This window comes from Struthio camelus, chromosome 23 (genome assembly GCF_040807025.1).
Source record: "Struthio camelus isolate bStrCam1 chromosome 23, bStrCam1.hap1, whole genome shotgun sequence".
Classification (NCBI taxonomy): Eukaryota; Metazoa; Chordata; class Aves; order Struthioniformes; family Struthionidae; genus Struthio; species Struthio camelus.
Window position 1 is genome coordinate 3,854,465 of NC_090964.1, and position 21,157 is coordinate 3,875,621.

General features: G+C 46.5%; 1 protein-coding gene across 1 annotated transcript; it reads right to left on the reverse strand.

Annotated features, from left to right (window-relative positions):
- Window positions 1–7,928: 7,928 nt before the first annotated feature.
- Window positions 7,929–13,866, reverse strand: EDN2 (endothelin 2). Its single transcript, XM_068917650.1, has 5 exons — window positions 13,625–13,866; window positions 13,115–13,259; window positions 11,839–11,958; window positions 10,910–11,014; window positions 7,929–10,113 (listed from the first exon to the last, which is right to left on the reverse strand). Exons 1-5 carry the CDS (start codon window positions 13,686–13,688, stop codon window positions 10,002–10,004), a joined length of 546 nt encoding a protein of 181 aa, XP_068773751.1. The 5' UTR covers window positions 13,689–13,866; the 3' UTR covers window positions 7,929–10,001.
- Window positions 13,867–21,157: the final 7,291 nt, after the last annotated feature.

Here is a 21,157-nt window from a genome sequence, read left to right on the forward strand (position 1 = left end):
GAGCCATTCCCACCTGCTCACTGCTATTACCCTGCCGAGGGCAGAGAGAAAAGGCACTTTGACAACTGAAGAAACTGCATTTTCAAATTAAGGCTCCAGCCCTTCACTTAAACTATGACACATGTGCACATCATCATATTGTCCCCTGTGGGCTTGGAGTAGAAACTGCCTCTTGTACTGCTCCGGCACCTTTACCTGGGAGAAGAATGGTTAGCTAATTAGCTTGGCATGCATGTGGCTGGATCGCGGGAATGTTTGTAGTTGGGGCCGATCCCAGCACTGGGGTGCTGATGGGAAGATGGGCCCCACCCTGCGGACTGGGATAATATTTTTCTAATGCCTTGCACTGATTGGCTTTGTTTTGCTGAGTTGTTGCTATGCACCTGAGGCTCCGCAAGGGAAGTCAGCTCTCTAGAGGAAACAACACTGGCAAAAAGTCACCAAATCATTGTTCTGGCTGCATTCTGTGTCATGAACAAACACATGAATCTGCACTTGTTTATTGAGAGGCACAAGGGCAGGATTTTGCCGGTTATCCGCAGAGGTGATTTGTCTACTGGACCTGCTAGTCCCAGTGGCAGCAGTTAGCCCCAAAAACAAAACCAGGAAGAGACTAAGTGTTCCCATGCAACTTCCAGCACAATCAGCAGCCCTCCTCGAAAGCGCCTTTCAAACAAGAAATGGGAGAGGGAAAAAACAATTAACGCTAGAGACTTTATTAAAAAAAAAAAAAAAGACAATTCTTCCATTAATCAGACCCTTATCAGCAGCAAGGTGATATAAAGCCAGGGTTTAATTGGAACTGAGCAAATGTGTTTGTGCTGGTGTGGAGAGCCTTGTCTATGCGAGCAGGAATGTGGCCTGCATCCTGTTTTCTTTGCTGATGGGGGAGGAATCCGTTCCACAATTCCTTGAAAGGCTGCAGCATGTTTTCCACTAGCTCCACGCTGGGTTTGTGAATTGTGTTCCTGTTTCTTAGCATCCTGGACAGCAGCTTTGTGCTCAAAGGGATCCTAAAACACCGGCTATTTTTTTACAAAAAGAGAAACCGTTCTTTCCGTCGGTAGCAACAGGTGTCGCGGCTGCTTGGCACCATGAGCACTTCGCACTCCTTCCGATTTCCTCGGTGTTGTGGAAGGACAGACAATTCCAGAAGCAGGAAGATTTAAGATCCCAAAGCTGGTTTATTTTCTGCAGACTGACTCTATTATTCATGCGGGCCTTTGCAAAAGGCAAGATAGAGAAAGCGAGTTTCTAAGGGATAGAGAGGAGCCCCTTGTGGGCTGATGCAAGCGGGATTCCGGTCAATCCTGCAAGATGCTGAGCACTTCCCTGGGGAGCTGAGTGCCCTCAGTTTTAGGGAGCTCCACGAAAGGCGGTGGTGGTTCTAGCATCCTGCAGAGGAGTGTCCTCTGCGCCCTCTGCTCATTCAATCCCTTCATGTACCTTTGGGGACACTTCGTTGCCTTCTTTGGGGTAAACTCTCAGTGACAGCACTCAGCCTCTAACAGCTCCTCAGCTCTAACCCGTGCTCTGGGAAGGATCTCTGTGATTCACTGAGGTCTTTCCTTTCTGTCAGGGGTGCTTTTTGGTTGATTACGCCTGTGCTTTTTTGCCATAGCACTTGACTACCTTGGCCCATGGTGCTGCAGTGGAGCTCCAGTGAACTTTTGCCCTGCTTCAATGTCACAGCATAAAATATTAAGCTATCTTTAACACTGGAACAAGTAAAATCTGTAAATGCCTTTGCTTCTCTTCCTAGCCCCAACGTCTCAAATAGGAATCATAGTCATGTTTCCATCCTGTTTTTTGTCAGTGCAGTGACTGGTGTTTACAGTGATGACTGCCAGGAAGAACAGCTTCAGCCCAAATCCAGCAGCCTTTCCTGCCCCAAAGCTCTATTCAGTTTGGATGGCAATGTCACCTGCCTAAGCCTCCTAGAACTGTGCTTGGAGCACTGGTCACATAAATATGGAGTTTGGCTTTCATAGGCAGGAGTGGGAATATTACCCAAAAGCAAGTTTGGAGAAGTGTGACAAATCCATCAAGCATTGCAACCCAGCATAATTAAGCAGCATTCCTATTCACGTCATCTCCTGGCTCTGGCATAGGTTTTATTATAGTCATTACGAAGACAGATATTACTTTCGGATTGACTCACTTGATGGGTTGATCAGCACTTTATTGTAGCCTCCAGTTATAGCACTTTTTATGGCATCCAGAAGAACTTAACCATTAGCACACTATTAGGAAGCACACTGGCAGCTGATTAAGTTGCTGAAGGTCAAAGACATTTTTCTTAATTGCTCCATGTGTGCTCCCTCCTCCTCCTCCAATAGAGCTGGAGGGAGATCATTCTATTTTATTAAAAAAGTCAGAGGCATACCTCGTATTTGCCATCAGTCTCCTGGGAGAGGGTTATTCACCATTTAAGATCTTGTCTAAACTGTTATGGTCTCGCTGCTGAAATGAACTCTTGGAGATTTTCATGGCACATATTGTAAACTACAAAAAAAGCCATCAGAATGACTTATTGACTTGGTTAACGTGTTGCAACTAATGTACTGTTAGGGTCATAATAAAATAAGTGCATGGATATGCTAAAGGGAGCTCTCTGTCTTTGTGAGGGAAGGCAAGATGATTTTCTAGTTTCTAGCAGACTCATGTCTGCCAGGTATATTGCCAGAACAAGCCTGCCAAAGACAAGAGATCCTGGAGTTTATAAAAGCCTTTCTGATCAGCCTTGCTATTTTCTCCTTTGCAATGTAGCATATCAGTTGTTTTCCCGTTAATTCATAAGGGGAGGTTGCTCTGCAAGGTATTCATATCCTGTCCTTCAGACTGTACCAACTACGCACAGAGCTGCATTTTCAGTGCGTTCCAGATGCACTACAGGAACGTATATTTCCAGCCCAGACATTTTAACAGAGCCAATGGGATCTTTTCCTCCCCTTTACCGATGCAACTGGAAAAAAAAGAGTCTGAATAAATCAGAAAACAAGTAGTTTTCCCCTCTGTGTTCCTCAGCTCAGCAGCCTGCACCCCTTGGATTGCAGCACAAGGCTAAAGGGATGATACCCCTTCGCTGAACTGCTTTCAAACAAACCATTGCCAGAAAGGGACTGTGAGCTCTTGAAAGCAACAGCCAGCTTTGTGTTCCTGGGGAAGGTGAACGTCCAGTGCTAGGATGTAGCTCTGCTGAGTGCTTTCTTTGGTTGCACATTGAAGACTTCAGCTCCCTTTTCACATAGCCTGTTGCTAAGGGTGCTGACATGTCCCATGCTCCATCAAGCTCCTTTACAGGATTAAGGATATACTTACCTGGAGCTCATTGCCAGGGTGGGGCATGAGCCTGTATTTGTTACCCAGCACAGCTAACGACTACACTATTAAACTATGTGATTACTTAATCTGACTGTGCCCATTTAATTTTTCCTTTTCAGCTTCCACCCTCTCCCGAGCCTCCTATTCTCATCAGAGATGAGAAATTAAAATCACTAGAATTTGTTTCTATGGTAAAATACACCTGCAAGAGCTTGATGGTCCTGGCAACCTCCCACGTTTCAGAATCTCAGCCAGATATTTAGATGTTTGTGGTGACTTCATCTTTCAGCTCTGGAGTTGTCTGACCCAATGGAGTTCACTAAACAAGCAGAAACCTCTTCCCTGCTTTCTCCCAAGTTGGATTTCTACTAGCTCAGTGAGCTTGATCAGCCAGCTGAAGATAAGATTAGTGCCAGAGCCAATGCAAAGGGGGCAATGGGGGAAGGGAGATGAAGACAGAGGGGTGCAGGCTTGCTCTGTTGCAGGTTTTTAGGTCAATCAAGTCATTTCAGGAAGCCTCTTCCTCCAGAGGTTTAGTGAAACCATCTCTCCTTTACAGAGCAGCCTTCTGGAGCTGTTCTGTGAAGAGGAACAAGCTATTTCTTTTTCACAAGGGAGTGGTAAGGTCACCTCAAAGGTGTTATGGAAATTAGATGGGGGAGAGGCCCCCAGTTACTCATCAGTGAGTGGGTGTGAGGTTGAGGAAAGGATTTTAAAGATGCTCGGAGGTAACATAATGCTCCTGCTGAGAGCGTCAGAGGAAGGTATGACAGATGGGGGAATGTTTTACCCAAGAGTTTTATACTGGCTCTACCTGCCTCAATCTCTCTGCCTCGGGCTGTCTTACCAATCCCCTCTTAGAGGAAGTGGTTCAGGGTTAAACCTAAGACCTAGTTCCGATGGGAGGGATTTCAGTATTTTCTGCTTCACTGTTGGATGAATCACATAAAGCAGGGGATTTCAGGACAATTGAGATTTCAGTCCCAGGCAGAGATGAAGGAGAAAACTGTAAGTGCTGCGGAAAAGATTTAAACAAGGAATCTCACAGACTTGAAACCCCATCTAGGGGAACCCTCTCAGCCTTGAGCCTGCATTGAAATTGAGCTGGACCACATCTGGGCTTGAGGAGTCCAAGAATTAACCCCTCTACCTGCAACTTCACATAAACTGGGAAGTTGACCGGTCTGTGACTCTTCCTGCTTCTTCTCCTGTGGTGGGAAGTCCTCATGTGGAGGCACAGAGAGTGCTGCAGTGAGGCCACAGACTGTGGTCAGATACTGTGATAGCTATACCTGGGCAGCACATCACAAAGAGTTCTCCTCACCCCATAGCTAGAAGGCCTTGAAGATATGTGATGCAGCTGATCACAGGCCTGTGACAGCAGGCATGAACAATATTAGCTTACATTTGCTGTGCATTCACTCGTTCTTGGCTCTAGTCTGCTGAAGAGAACTGCTCAAGTCAATAAACTTTGTACCCGGGAATGCTGGATCTAGAGACAAGAGTTAGCAACTTTCAGTACGTAAACTTAATCAAGCCTTCTGTTTTCTTTGGCCAGAATTGCCCATTGACACACACACTTCCCCCCTCAGCCTGAAGGATGCAAGCCAGGCCAGTGGGCTATAATGTGGCATGGCTGAGGGGGTAGGAGCTCCTAAAGTGCTCCTCAGCACTTTCTCAGTGATGAAGGAGGCTGAGGAGGCCCAATTTCATTTAACAATATCATTCTAAGCCTGACATTACAGCACAAAAGTTGATAGGAGTTATATAGGCCTTAGTGTCTCAGAGCTTTGGCTTGAGTCACACATAGGAGTGACTATTTTCTTCAACAGGTGGAATACTATACAGACCCAGCTACTGGACAGGCCAGTAGTAGTGGCTGGGAGGTACATGTTGCTGCTCCGTATCGCAGCCTCCACAGGACAACTGGCCTCGCAACTCAGGCCAGAGGTGTTGAAACCAAAGGTATGGGGACCAGCTGCTGATCCATGGGAAAGCGTCTCCCTAGGTCCATTATGCAATGTCTCTTCCCCTCCTATTGTACCCAAGGTCCTATTTCATAAGGCCCACATCTTCTGTGGGGTGATCCACACAAAAACTGGGCAAAATAATAAAATGCTAGGCAAGAATATATTTTGGCAGAGCAGATATCTGCTGTGGGTAGCTTCTGCTTTCCACAGAAGTATCAAAGCCTGGCAGAGACCTTGAGCAGGCAACAATCCAAATACACCTCACTCAAAGGATCTTTCTGTTTTTATATTAACGTGTCCACTCCTAAGCAGCATACATCCATGCAGCAAATGTGAGATGTGAATCAAGTCCCATCAAAAATGTGTTTTCTAACCTGAAAGGGACAGAACTATCTCACAGTGCAGAAGAAAAGTTACCTACTTGCAGGCTAACTACAAAGATCTGTTTAGGAGTTCCTGCTGCAGAAAAAATGCCAGAGTCCTATTCAGGGCACAAGAGTTCCTGATTTATGGAAATTGTCAATCACGTGAGGGACTGCTGAACCAAAAAGTCATAATGTAGAAAATACAGCATCACTTATAACTTAGAACTGGCTTAGGAAGTTACTTGCTTTCCTGAATTTCCCTCCTTAATGAAGTTTTGGTATCCTGCTCTTTCCTTTTACATATGAAAACTTGTAAAATACGCCTTCTTTGAACTACTTGACCCAATTTTTATCACTGAATTCAATAACCTCAAAATGAACACAATCCTCTCTTCCCCCTTTCACTGTAATTAAGGTGCTCTTAAGCATTGCCATTCTCTTTTGCCCTTGAGTGACACTTAGTTAGCTCTTGTAATTAAAATTGCACCCGAAGGACTGGGCGCTGGGAGGACACTGGCATTGTTCCAGGCAAGGCTGTGGGGTTGCCACCAAACTCAATCGACTGGTGGTGTTTTGTGGGACACTTTAGGGTGTCTTATATAGGAGTCTAATGAGGAGCTCTCCTGAGGTTTTTGTCATCAGTACCTTGGGGGACTTTCATGGATGCCTGGCCTGAGGTATTTTTATCCTGCTTTTCTACACATGCTGACTTTCAGTATTTCCCTCCAGAGAACTCATCAGTGCCAAGGCTTCCCCAGTTGAATGCGGAGAGCTGGCCCTGGAAGTTTGACTATAGTTCAGCCTCATGAGGAAATTTTTCTCCATTAACTGATCTTAGAGCCAGAAGAAACCAAATAGGTTAGTTCTAATCTTCCCTTGCCCAATCAGAAAGTCTTACTTCAATCACACACACTGCAGCAGAGCTAGAGAGTGCTTCTCAGACACACTTCCAGCAAAGGCAAAGCACGCCTCATGTTATTGCCCTTAGAGATGGTCAGGCTGTCGGATGTCCAAGTAGGGATGGTTTCATTCTCTACGAGGAGGGGAAGGCAAGCCTTCTTTCAGGCTGACTAAGATCATATTTCTTCTGTGATTTAAGAAAGACAAAAAAAGGCTGGGCCTGACTAACACTAGCTTAATAGACATTCTTGATGATGTGGAAATCTTTCCCAGGAAATGAATGAAATTCCGCCAGCCCTCAGCTTCCTCATTCACACCACCTGCCATAAGGCAAAGCAGAACACCTTGGAAATTACAGAAAACAGGCAAAATTTTCAGGCCTGCTCTGGGACAAAGCAGAGCAGAACAGGGAAGAATAGCCCTTAGATTTCACATATAGGATATTTAAGGCTGTTGCTGTGTTGCAAGGTATGTTTTTTCCCAACACTTTATCTGGCACTTTATTTTAAGATACTTTTTGCCATGGCATTTAAATTCATAGAAACCACATATCCGAAGAAATTTGATTTTCACACACCCCTGCCACCAGTTCACACGGTGGAAGTCCTGGCTCATGGGAGATGCAGTTCAGCCAAGGATGTTCGTCAGTAGGAAAGAATAAGGGCTGTAGCTCTCTAAACTGTAGTTCCCAGGAAGCTATACAAACCCCCAAAGAAGTGCATTAGTGCAAGGCATGTGAAAAGCATGCTGCTAGCTATTATTTTAATATTTCTTTTTACTCTCCACTTTACAGCTGCAGCATGCAATTCTTTGAATTGACTATAGCAGAAAAATCTATGTGGTCTTCATGCACAGCTTTTAATGTATGATGATCTTTTCTTTGCACTTTAAATAAAAAAAAAAAAAAAAAGGCAACAACACACACAGATCTAAAGGACGGTAGAGGCTGGAAAGGGCATGTGGTTCCTTACTCCCTGTGATTCTCATACCCGCAATCACACTAAGAGCTGCTAAGAAGATTTGTAGCACAGGACTCCACCACAAGAAACCACAGACAGGATCACTTGCTACAAGGATTCAGACTGCTCTCAGCATCCATAGTCTTAAGTACCCCAGGCTGGGGACCATTTCATATCTATATTCCCATAGATATCCAGAGAGGAACAAGGTATTTCTTTTTTTCAGTTAAATTAGCTAGATGAATTCACTATGAGCTGAAAGTTGCTAAGGACATTGCACAGAACTACACAGCATGCTCATTTTCACCCACCTCTGCAACCCCACTCCCTTCCACAGTATTTTTGTCCATTTGGCTTTATTTTGCTCCAGCTACCACCATCCAGACATGAAATAAGGAAGAAAAACGGTATTGAATTTTGATATTATTTATTACAAATTAAAGTTTAAAAATTATCATCTAAAAAACAATAGATTTAAATAAATACACAGATATCAGGATGCTACATATGGAATGTGCAATAAGTTACTAAAAGAAAAGACATCATACACACAAAAGGAGATATACATAGTATTTTACAGCAGTAGTTTTATTTTAAATTACTAGGCTCACATTAAACCATGTGCAAAGTTTCCTTTGGAACAAACCCTTTTAGGATTTTTTTTAGAATGACTGAAACCTTCAGAAGGTCACATATAAAAAGTTTCTCTGCAGCTTTGGGGACCAAATGACTTGTCTGTTTTTTCATTTATGATACAATCAATTGGTCTCATTTTCTCCCCCTCTAGGGCTTACGACAAAATTAAAGAAATATTTTGCATGTCCAATGGGACTACACTTGCAACAGCCACAGATTTTGGTCCACCACCAACTTCAAGCAGCCTTTTAAAATGCTCACGTGTAATACTGGATTGGGCAGCGAGGGGGACCAAACAGTGATTCCAGGAGAGCAATTATTTATCTACACTAACGAGATGACAGTTGCAGCCATGCTTTAGAATAGAAGTTAATCTACCCAGGCAAATGAAACTGCATTTGTAATACCACTCCAAAGCCTTAAGACTGTCTGCCTACAGGATGGGCTTCAAGGCTCTGGGCTTAGTGTTCTTCCAAATTATTCCTGCCTCTCTTCTAAGCCAGCAGCACTGTGTTGCTCCAGGTCTGGCAAAGAGGCCATGATTTTTGCTCCTGTTTAAATCCAGCCCTTTCTAAGGATGTGCAGACAGTGCCATGCTCTCATCTTGGTGACCTTTTTTTCCCACGTTAATCCCACCCAGCTGCCCCTTGCCTATTCATTCTCTATTCAGGCTACGCTTCTCTTAGTGGCATGCTATTCATGCTGGTCATTTATTATAAAGCCTGACTCAGACACCTGAGCTAAGCGAAGCAGCAAGCAAGCCTTTGGATGCTATTTTCCCACCACCCATCTTCTCTGCTCCTAGCCTTTCCTTTCAGGTAGAGCTGAAAGAAAGCTGAGGTGTTTGTTAGGTTAAGAGGTGGAAGTTGTCTGCTCCACAAGGGGTATGTCTAAGGAGATGAGACAGATTCATACCACTGAACTCATCCAGACTAGCAGCTTGGCTCTGCACCTAACCTAGCAGGGCTCCTTTCCCAGGTAACAGGTGGCTTTATGTATGGGGCTCCTGCACAGCTGTGGCAGCAGAGGCTACAGAAATGCAGCTCCTCTTGAGCCTCCCCAACCCTGTTGCCTCTGTACCCAGTGGGCAGGGGTCATGCTTGGATTTGATGCAAGCTCAGATGTAAAGAAGCTATCCTCCATCTAAACAAGAACCACATAAAGACGGTCCTTCAGTTAATTGCTTAGCCAGAGAACGCCACTGACTACTCAGTTGGCTTTCAGGCTTCTAGAAGATTCATTATTGTAAGAACTGGGAACTGTTTTGTCATGGGAGTCTCATTCATATGCACATCACACTGTCTGACAAGTAAGAGGAAAAAAGCGCACAGATGGGCCCAAGCAGGCCCTACTGTCATCAGTTTATCCCCGTCTACAATGGCCAGCCAAACCATGTTTGAATGGAGTCAAGGTGGAACCATGTTCAAACATGGTTCAAAGGCAGAGTAGACCAGGCCTGTGATATGGGACTTCAGTGCTGCCAGGTCCAGAACTGCACATAGCTGCTTGCTTTGTAAGTGATTCAACTGCCCAGGGTGGGCTGGCCATCTGCCTAGGTATCCAGTGCAGAGTTTAGCTGATACTCTACCAGTAAGACCCTTGCCTGATCCAAGAAGGCACAATTCAGCTCCACAACACATCTATGACTGTATAGAGAGATTCTGTTTTCCCTTTACAACAGTCTCTGGAGTGCATACAGTACTGGTTCATGCAACAGGAGCATGGAGACTTCCACTTCTTCCCCCTTTCGCTTACGGCCATTCCTTCAGCTCTAACTACCAACAGCGGAGTTAGTGGCACCCACGGGACTCCAAATTCTTCTGGTGAACTTGGTTAGTTCCTGTTTCTTATCTCTTTTTCTTCCAGATATTCTTCTTCCAAGGCAAAGCTGTTGGCTGAGCGTTCCCCTGAGAACGGTGCTGCTGTTTGCCAAACTGCAAATTGGAGATGGCAAGATCCCTGAAAACAGAAGAGACAAGACGTTCAGCCTCCCATCCATTGTCTTACCACACAACAATAGCCTGCATTATGATATTTACCTACTGTTCACCAAGTTCTTTTGCAAAGTAGAAGATAAGAGAAGGAAATGGGGGTGGGAAAGAGGATTCTAGCTGTGGCTGTATTAAGTAACAGCAGAAATCCAACTATAACAAAATCCTGTTTCCACTAGTGTCCAGTGATGAAGGCTTACAGGAGAGTCATGCCATGCTGCATCCCAAGCAGTACTTGAAGATCTGCCCTCTAGAGATGGCTCCCAAAGCATCTGGTTTAATTGCAACCAGTGGACCAATCCTCCTTAATTTGCCAACTCCCTTTAACTTATTTACTCTTCTGGAATCCACAACACCTTCCTGCAACAACTTCCACAATTCAATTCTGCAATGTGAGAAGAGCTATTTCCTTTGGTCCAAAGCTGCTTCCCAGTCATTTCCCCTGTGTGCCCTCCCCCCACCACTTCTTGTGCATCACCTGCTTGCCTGTTTCATATCAGAGGAACCTCCCTCACTCCAATGAAGAATTATATTTCACATAATATTGCTCCAGGTTTGGAGGAGGCTAATGACCTTCGTTCCCTTAGCCTTTAGCCTTCAATCCTTTATAAAGGGAGCAGAAAGCGTCAAGCCCACTAATTTAAATGAAGGCCATAGGGAAAAGCCAGGTCAAATCGGAATAGAAACTACAGTCTGGGGTCACAACCCCAGATTTTAAAGTGTTTGCAAGGGAAGGTTAGAGTCAGTTAAAATGGCACGCTCACCTGAGAGCTCTCAGCAGGCCATGCTGGGAAGGCCTCATGCCACTGCTCTGCAGAGTCTTCATCGCTGCTCCAGAGCTCGCTGGGAGCCTCACGTTCTGGAGGTACCTAATAAGCAAGAAAAGATGTACATAAGCCACTCACATCCAGCCATGATATGGCAGGTACCAGGGGGAGTGTTGCTCTAACATCCCTGATGACAGTTGAATGCATGTTTTTTGAAGGGTTAATTGCAGCTATTTATAGATCACTTTTACTGTTATCCTTTTTCTGTCAGATCCCACTCAATTCATAATTAAAAAAAAATAGTCATTAAATGTGATTTTTCCTTTGGTATAAGATTAAAGACAGATCTCTACAGTAACTTTGTTCCCCACCTCTCCATCGTGTAAACACATCTGTACATGGCTGACTGAAGTGTGACAACTTACTGAGAGCCATTATGCACTACAGAAACAGCAGGCTACAGAGAACCACAGGAATTTGATCCCTGAGCCCCAGCTCCCAACAATACTGCCCTCCTGAGGCCTCTCTCCCACCTGAGCAATGCATGAGATGCTAGTGTCTCAAGGCCAGCTTCACATCTTCCGCTTACCCCTCTCCCAACGTGTTGCTTGCATCTCCCTTCCCAGCACTTCCTCAGCCTCCTGGCACCAGGAGGGATGGGGGTAACGACGTTTTGCATCAACCAGTAAAGCCACCATTGTACAGCAAAAACACCCTAGTGACACTTTGTCACAGCTTCTTGGGAGGGGTATGAAAGCCACTAGACAAGTTCCAGCTGTTTGCAAAGAGCTGCACAGCCGTCCCCAGCGAGTTTGTAGAGGTACTCTTGCTCCTAAGCTTTGGCTCTCTGGTTGCACCCTTGCCAAGCAGACCCCAATGGCAGCGAGATCTGAAGGCATGGTGTCCCCCAGACCTGCTCGACTTACCCAGGCTTTGCCTGGCAGAAGGTGGCACAGATGCTGTCCCTTGAGTGCGAGCACTCGCACCTGTTCAGTGATCTCTTGCGACGCCTTGGCGGGCTTCCCAAGCCATAGGGAGCGGTATGTCTGTTAAAAACAAAAGAAATCAACTATGCAGCTAACTTTATTGGCCAATAGGTTTATAACACAGTCTTGGAAGGCAGCCAAGCTAGTGCCACAATAATAAAAGGCTCATCTATAAACATAAGGTGAAAAGGCCACTGATACTTCCAAGCCTTTAAAATTCAGCTCCTCTACCACCTATTGTTTTCCCCACCCTACCCCTCCCAGGGAGATTGTTGTGCCAGGGCTAGGACATGCTGGGTTGCAAGTGGAGTTTGTTTTCCTTGCTGCAGCTCAGGCACCCATGCAAGTGCTGCCACACAGTCCAGGTTATGAGAGCTGGTAGTTTACTGGTACGCTGAACGGCACAAGGAGTACAGCTGCCTCAGTACACCAGCCTGTAGCAGTGAGCAGCCACTTTCTCAAGCACAGAGATGACAAGGCTTCCCGCTCCCCCCCAGCCCCAGCAGTTTTTATGCTCAGGACATACTATAAATCAAATATCTTGAGGCCATAACAGGCTCTTCTGATCACAGGATACTTCTAGAGCTGTTACGTGTGTTCTATTCTTGATCACAATCTATTCTCCCAGGGTTTAGGATTGGCAGTGACTGCAACTATTCTCAGAGCAAGCAGTTAGTTGTAATTGCACGTTAGCAAGCATGATTATAACCCCACCTGAGTATGTGTGTTTTGATACAAAGTGATGGCCATTGGTATGAAACTGCCTGGAAATCTGCTTTTGCATTCTTGAGGGCTGGACTTGGCAGCCACAAGGCTTTAGCGCCAACCAACCACTGCCTCATCAACAATACTGGCAGTCAGCAATCAGGGTTGCAATTTGCAAGACGGAAAAGTAACTTTCATGACTTGCTGCAGGTTCTAACACCTTGGTGTTACTTTCACCTTGCTGAGCTACAGATTTCAGTAAAAGATAATCCACGAGGAGGCAGCATCCTGTGCTTTCTTCTCCCCTCTGCTCTGGGGGATACCGGAGCTCCTGAGCAGAAGCAGTTAGTCCCTTTCTACTCGCAGTGCTCCCCAAAGCAGGTGCTACAAGAATCTCACAGGACTAGGACACTTTCTCACCTACTTCTCACCTCTCCCCATCCTTCATCAGAAAGGCCAATCATTTACTCATCAACAGCCATCTCCCCCAGAAAGCCACGCTCATGCTCACCCAGGTGTGTTGACCCAGATAATATCCAGGTGACAGAAGTAAATGCATTCCTTATCCAGCCAGCTGTTGCAGGAACATCGCTTGGTCCTCAGGTGTGCAGCACCGGCTGCAGCAAGGTGGGAATTCAGAGGAGGATGGCCCATACCTGCAGCAGAAGGAGGAAGGGATCAGTCGCAGGCTCGGTGCAAGAGCGCTGGAATGCCTGTCGGTGTGTCACCTCTGCAATCACACCTCCAGTACGGGTTACGCCGATTTCAACATGCAGGCAGTTTTGCAGGAGGTGCAGCCTCACCGATTAGGCTGCAGGATCATAAAGCACTTGCATAACCCCGGGAACTGGGGATGCTGCCCCGGAGCAGGAGCACAGCAGAGCCGCCGAGCTGCGCCCCAGCGGTGCTCCCCACCCCCGGAGACACCCCGGGGCCGCCCCGCGCAGCCCCGCTCCCCCTGGCAGAGGGGCCGGGCAGGCAGCCCCGCGGGCGCCGAGCCCCCCTCCAGCCCGGGGCTCACCGTCTTCCAGGAGGGCGCAGAGGGCGAGCGCCAGCAGCGCGGCGCCGGCGGGGTGGCTGAGCATGGCGACGGCGAGCCTCGCAGGGGTCGGTGAGGCGCGGGGCTGCGACGGCTTTGCAAGAGGCTTTGGGAGTTTTGAGGGTTTTTTTTTTTTCTCCTTCCTTTTTTTTTTTTGTTTAATCTCCTTGTTCTTCCCCCTGCCCTGCTTCTCCGCGCAGTGCTTTGGCAGGAGCTGCCGAGAAGCCTCTGGAGCCAGCGGGTGCCTGGCAGGTGCTTTATAGCCCCGCCGCCGCCGCGTCACGGCCCCGCTCCGCCCCGCAGCGTGCAGCGGCCCGCGGGGCCAAACAGCCGGGACGCGGGCACGCGTGGGTGGCGGGCGCTCCGCGGGCACGCGCAGGCAGCCCCCGCCGCACCGCACCGCGCTGCGCCCGCGGTGGGGCTGGGGGCTGCTTCCAGCTCCGCCAAGGCTCCGGGTCAGCCCGCTGCCTACCAAAGGCGGCGGTTGCGGAAAACACGTGTAGCTGCCCGCGGAAAACACGCGTGGCTCCCCACGTTACGAGAGGCAGTGAAGCGCGGGATGGGGTTGGGGAGGGTGGAGGGGAGAAATTCCCTTGTCGGGAGGTCGCCAACGTTTCGCAGCCTGGAGCTGCCGCGCAGAGGGCAGCGGAGACGGTAGGCACCCTTTGCGCCGCCACGGCCCGCTCTGCAGCCGGGGACTTGTCCCCCGTGGGGTGGCCCGGGTGGGTGTTGCTCCTGTCCCCGCGGCGAGGCTGCGGGCCGGGGCCGGAGCGTGCCGGCGGCGGGGAAAAGTAAACGGTAGTTTGCGGCCGCGGCCGGCAGATGGAGCGGGAGGGGAGCAGGCAGCGCGGGCAGGCGTGGGAGCGCGCCTGCCCCACGCGTGGCGGCCGGGTCAGTGGGAGGCCGGCCCGGGCCCACGAACTGCCGCTGCAGCCTCCCCCATGCAGCTTCAATGTGGAGGGTTCCTCAGCTGCCTGCAGTCCAGTGCTGCCCAACGCTGCTCCTCTGAACGCAGCACAAAAAAAAAAAAAAATAAAATAATAATCAAGTGAAACCAAACGGTTTAGCAGGCTAACTTGGTCCGCACAGCAACACTGGACTGCTTTAAGCTATACCAACATCGTCATATAATTCAAGCCGAATTTAGTTCCGTTTAGTCCTAGTAACTTTTAACTATAGTAAAATACACCTATTAAATCAAATGTAGAGAGTCTCTGCTTTCCCTCTCCCTTTTTTCATGAAATCAGTTAGTCTTTTGCAAGGTCGAGCAATTAGATTGTCTTACAATAAAACTTCCCTACTGCTGCCTGCTTTTGCTTCCTTTGACGTTAGTGATGGCATACTAGATACTTTCTGCATACTTTTAAGCATATGAAGAAGGTAAAATATACCAATCACCTCTTGGACTGCCCAAGGAGACGGCAAGCAGCTTCATCATGCCCATCATATGTGTCAAGCAGAAGTAGGAAACTGTCTTCCAGGGAAAGCATTGGGTACTGACCACAGGAGGGATGGATAACAGCTCCCAGGCACCACACATTCCCTGGAGCTGCTGCTCCAGCTTGGAAAAGCAGCTCCTGCCTTCTCAGATGTTAGGTAAATCTTAGGAGTGAAATATGCTGAGTAATGAGAGCAGGTTAGAAGAGCCAACACAGAACCACCACTGTTCTCGAATACTCTGTGTCAATGTGGTTTTAAGGGCTTCTTAGGAAAGGGAGCGTATTTTTATCTGCTTACCCTGAACTTTTATTGCGTTGTCGTGAACTGATGCAACCTGTTGTCAATTACAGTGAATCTGTGTGCGGTCTCGTGTGAAGTGTAACACATGCTAGGAGCAGTGGGAAGAGAAATAAGGAAAAGTGCAGCAAGCCGGGAGCATGGCTTTCGTTGCGGAAATAAGATGGGTTAGAACGGCATTTCTGCAAACGAGGAAAGAGACTTTAACATTTGCTCTGACCAAGCAGCAGTGTGAATGCCTTTCTGTGTTCATGCAAAAGGAACAGAGAAGATGTGTGCAGAGGTAAACCCATACTGGGATCAAACAAATGCTCCGGGGAAATTGTTGCACTATTCACCAAACAACTGTGACTACGTTGGCAAGTTAGAGTGCAGGTACTGTAGAGAGCTCCATTTATTGAGTGTGGATGAAATGAGGGAGCACAGGAGGCCAGGGCAAATGAAAAATGTACAGACGGAGGTGTAGCTAAAGTAGCAGGTTGTGGGAATGTTAGAGAATATCAGGAATAGTGAAAACATTATCCTAAAATAACGAGAAAGCAAAGATATAATTGCTAAAATAAAACTTCAGTGTGAGAAGCAAACAAGCAGAGGTAAAAGAGGGAAGTTTTTAACCACTATACCGTTGCAAAAATCATTCTGAAGTCGACAGGGAAACACAATAGCGGCGTTACCTGTTACAGCCCATTATTCCAGCTGTGCCAAGTTTCAGAGTGATGTCAGGGGTAGGATACTGTATGACATTCCAGATGCCAATTCAGTGATATAATACATCTCCTTTGGCTCCAATTCCTGTGGTCCTGATTCTGGTCACTGTAGAATGAAAGAAGATATTCTCAACGTGGGGAAGGTAATACAACAATAGTTACCCACACAGAGAACACGCCAGGGAATAAATGATATCATTAAGCTTGAGAAAAGGGGCACTTTAAGGAAAACAAAACTTAGGAAGGGGTAGTAGGCGCTACCAGCCATTTGCATGAGGTATGAGACAGAGCCATGATCAAATGGCTTTCCAGGATTCATTTACTGAAAGGATCAACAGAGCACTTTGTCTCATAAAGACCCCTCAGGAAGGGGGGAAGGAAGAGGGAAGAAAGGGAAGGAAGAGGGGTCTTGAGCTGACCTGAGGTTTTGGAGTTCTGGGTTCAAGCCACCTCCTTTATGTGGCCATAGCTTTGTCAGTTTACGTTTCCAAAAAGTGCCTGAAACTACAAGTGTCTGAAAAGATCTCTTACTGCATTTCTAGAAGTCAAGTGTCCAGATGTCTGTTAGGCATCTGCCTTCAGTGCCAGGTGCAATAATATCTTTACAAATCAGACCTTTCATCCAAGATCTCTCACTTGTTTTGTTCATTTCTTATAAATCCCAAGAGTGATTTTTACTACTGCAGAAAATGGAGCACACGTTACACCCTCTTGTTCATATATGCCTACTGAATGGAGTTTGAACCCATTTTTTATCTCCAGGAAATACTCTACTGTGTTGAGCAGGCACAAACCTGACCAGCATATATATGGATGTTTGGTGCCTAATCGCCGATGTTTCGAAGTTCTTAAAGGATGTGAAATTCAACAGGCAAAATTCTCCGTTTGTTGTAGGGATGTAAGAACCCTGCAGAGAGGAGGTGTGGTTGGGATTGCATTTACCAGGCAAGCAGGACTGTTTTGAACCAACCCTGCCCTGACAGCTTTGTCCATAGCTACAGACTGGCCATTTAACAGGCTGATAGCTTTAAAAAGTAGTTTACTTTTAGAGTTGTGAAGAAGAACTTCCAGTTGTGGGGTGAAACGGCTGTGCTGGGGTCAATCACCTGCCCAGAGTATTAATTGTGGTATCTAACTTTGGTCATTTCACTACTAGCTACTCATTTTAGGCAGAGTGTTCAGATCTTCCTGCTATTACGGACTTGTGGGTTCAGCTTGGACCGAGAGCAATGCTTCTCCTTGACCTCCTAGATACAGAGAAGCTGCATTGCTCCTGCAACAGTCCCTGTTCCCCTGAAAAAGAGCAGGGGACACTGCTTGCCAGGGCCAACACTCCTGGCATTATCAGCACGCTAAAATCACTAAGAAAAACAACTGGCTGGAGCAAAGGAACAGGTCTGTGCTACACAAACACAGCTTCCAAAGAAGGAACAAAGGCGTACACAAGACTGTTCCCTGGGTCCTAAATTCCAATGATGGGCTTTGCCTCCTGCAGTTATTTTTTCCCTTTTGTTTTTGACTATAGGAATACATTGTTCACTTCATTGTGAGGAGTTCCAGGCAGACATGACGAAAGGGACAAAACAGCTCAAGAAAAGAGACGTCCCGTGCAGCATTCATGAAATGCACTCTTTGGAAACAAGGAACGAACAAACAGGAAAGCACTTTAACCATTGCAAAGACAGGATTCCAGCATGTTCTTGGCACCAGGAGGAACAATGGAGTGATGTCACAAGCTAGAATTCCCCACGGTGGATAGAAGCCCAGCAAATAATCGTAATTCTTGCCTTGAGCACATTAGGAAAAATTTTCTGCAATTGGTCATCCCCCACTGAGTCCCTGTTAGGAAGTATAGGAAAGAGACATTGTAAAGTGAAGTTTCCTTTGGGAGATCCTTCGCTGCCCCCAGAGCCAATGCACCAATTGTTATAAATCGCTACTTTCTGCTGACTACAAGGAATTTCAGTGGAGCAATGCTGCTGACAGGAGGCTGAGTACACGGCTCCCTGAAGAATATACTTCACACAGCGAAGAAGGGTGCACACAGGGATCCAGGTACTTGTAAGGGCAAAGGAACAAGAAGCCTCATTAGTTATCCAGGGCTTTGTGCTTACACAGCATTGAAAGCAAGCTTTACCTTTATAGTTTCAAAGGTGCTGAGAATGGCAAGGAGCTTAGGAGACGCAGTCCTGCTTGAACAATGCCGTTTGGAGAATTTCCACCTAGTTTAAAGCTACCAAATGACATGAACAATACCAGTGCATCCTCCAGACCCCCAACACCTCTTTTTTATTTTGGCTTCAAGTCAGCTCCATGGAGAGTGACTTGAAGTGCATATGAAACTTTCAGCCATTATTAGGCTGGCGATTACTGAAAATGTGGACTGCTTCCACCTCCCCAAGACTTACTCTGCAGATGCATGATCAGCCTCTACACAGGAGCACACCAACTCTTGGCTGTCACTTTTCTTTTTTGCATGAATGGTGGTGTCAGTACAAGGGAGAGTTAGGACTGCTTGGTTGAATGGGAGATGGCATTTCCCTTTCAATAGCAAATAGCTTTAATGAGCCTAAGCCAGTCTTAAAAAAAATGAAGCATTAAGACTGGAATGCTTGCACACTTTACGTATTTGTCCCTGTTCTGTGTTTGTCTGTGGTCTTCATTATCAATGCCTGAATATACCACGAGGGGGCTGTTTTACCCTAGTCCCAGTTTCAAGATCTTTGTGTGTTTTCCTGCTCCAGGAGTTTCCTGAGAAACCCTGCACCACTGACAGACATGGAGAGAGGCAACCTGGCCCCAGGCATTGGGCCTGCCATCGGAAACTTCTAGAGCTCTCCTTCTGCCTCCATCTCCTCGTATCACAGAGGTGGCACAAGACTTCCCAGTCATGGAGGCAAATATCGCCTAGGAGGGCAATGGGAGAAGGTTAGACAGGAAGGCAGAGAGCACACCCTGCAAACCGGGGCTTGCCACCTCCACCCCACTCAGTGAGGTGGGAAGGGTGCATGCAACAGCAGTGGGGCTCACATTTGTATGGATCATCTCTCACCCACAGGAGCAGCCATGCTGGCTGTGGCATCATCTGGAAAGTGTCAGGCTCTGTGGCCATACTTAAGCTTTGACAGGATGCTGCCCTTTGCCTACCTTGCTTGTACATTGAGCCAGCCTGTTAAAATAAGACTAATATTCGCTTGGCGTTCTTCACTCTTTCAATGTAGGAAAGAATTATCTCAGATTTATACAGCATTCAGAGGATACAAAGACATAAGCTTTGCTTGGTGGGACACAGTAGCATTTTCCTGATTGAAAGTTTAAATTTACAGCGGCCAGAAGTGGCTATGAGAGAGGAAGGGGAAGGAGTAGACACTGAGTAAAATTGTGTTCCCGTTCTTCAGTGCTTCTCCGCTTTAACTAGAGGACTCAGCAGGCAATGAACAGGGCAAGTCTGGTATCACCGGAGTTATGGCAGTGATGGACCTGCCTTGGGATAGCTGACAGAATGAGGCACCTGAAATGCTGCAATACAAGAAGCTGCTAATGATAACTTAAGGGAAGTGAAAGTGAGATGTGACTCTCAAGTACTTTGGAAGGAGGAGAAATGAGTTGAATGGCTTAGAGAGCCATGTAATTTACTGGGCTATGTGCCTGTAGCCTAAGATGGTTATCACTGCTACACAAGTGTCATTAATTTTATAGCAAAGTAACTAGTACTTTAGTAAAAGAAAAGGAATGGGGTGGGAGTTGGAAGAACTGCCTCTAGGACACCAGTATGAATCAAATTCAGAAAGGTACTGGCTAAAATGGAGATATTGTGAATATCTCAATATGTGATTAGCTTTGGAAGAGACATTCAACTTCCTGCACCAGGGATCTCATATTATGTTAAATAAGGCTAAGAGCTACAGAAGGAGTAGATCATACCTTATCCCTTTTGATAGGACTTATCCACCATCCTCTTCAGCATCTTCAAGTGGCCACTGCCACAGATTACATACTGGGTCACAGATCTGATCTAGTCTGGGTTTTACGGGTGTTAGTCTGAAGTCATAATAAAGGTGCTTCTGATGACACCCTTCCATAATGGTATGGAAGCTCATGCGGAGAAAGGCATGAGTAAAAACTTGCAACTCTCACACACCAAGAAATTTGGTGAACTTTTCAGCACAAGCTATTCATTGTATCAAAAAATGTAGGGACTCTAAAGGCTATGAACTCGTCCTATTCCTTCCTAGCTAAATGGGAAGCAAAAGCATGTTCGTCCTTTTTCTGTGGACGGAAGAGTTGCCCCAAAGGGAAATGTTTGCAAGTATGAAAGTTTTTAAGAGGTGCGTTTTAAACTGAATATCAAATACAAAACTGTCCCGTGAGCCTGTCTGATTGCATACTTTCTCTGCCCAAAGGGCAAGAAAAGAAAAGTGGAGGGTGTGTTTAGACAGCCCCATGGAGACATTCCTTGTAAGTTGGGTGTTCATCGGAACACTGTAATATGGATGTCTGAGTTTACTCCACCCTGATGGTTGAACTCCTTCAGATTTCCAGAACGATGAGTGACCTGGAATTTATAATTACAGTAGGTGTAATGTAATTAATCACCACCTCGAATTTGTCTTCTATCAGTAACTGCTTTATAATACCAATCCTTTGCTGCAAATGCATGAGAACAGCTTGTGCAGCATAGCTATTTCCAGCTGAGACAAGTTCAGCAGAGTTCCTACCACCCGGACTGGTGGGAAGATCCCTTTCGGCTCTTCTACAACTTCTGTTTTCTGCAGAAGCCAGGTGGCAGACAGAGCAATATTCAATATTGAGTTCAGATACATTGTTGGCTGCACCAGCAGATGGCACATAGTTTAAGTTCCTTTTAAGCATCTGGTTTCTTTCTGGCCAGCAGCTTATATCCATTTCAGATCTCTTTTTCTAGTTTATTCTTTTTGTGGGGATATTTGGGGTAAGAATTTCTGTTCATGAGGCTGCAAAGATTTATCAGGGACAGAAACTTAGAATGAGACAAATAGCTTAAAGAAAATCAAAGAAAACAGGGAGAAAACATAAGTATATGCCCTTTAAA

Excerpts from the sequence above, each read along its gene's own strand:
- EDN2 (XM_068917650.1), bottom strand. The coding sequence starts at position 13,688 with ATGCTCAGCCACCCCGCCGGCGCCGCGCTGCTGGCGCTCGCCCTCTGC. Across the intron at positions 13,260-13,624 it reads CTGCGCCCTCCTGGAAGACG|GTATGGGCCATCCTCCTCTG; the intron begins GTGAGCCCCGGG and ends CTTCTGCTGCAG. Across the intron at positions 10,114-10,909 it reads GGCCTGCTGAGAGCTCTCAG|GGATCTTGCCATCTCCAATT; the intron begins GTGAGCGTGCCA and ends TTCTGTTTTCAG.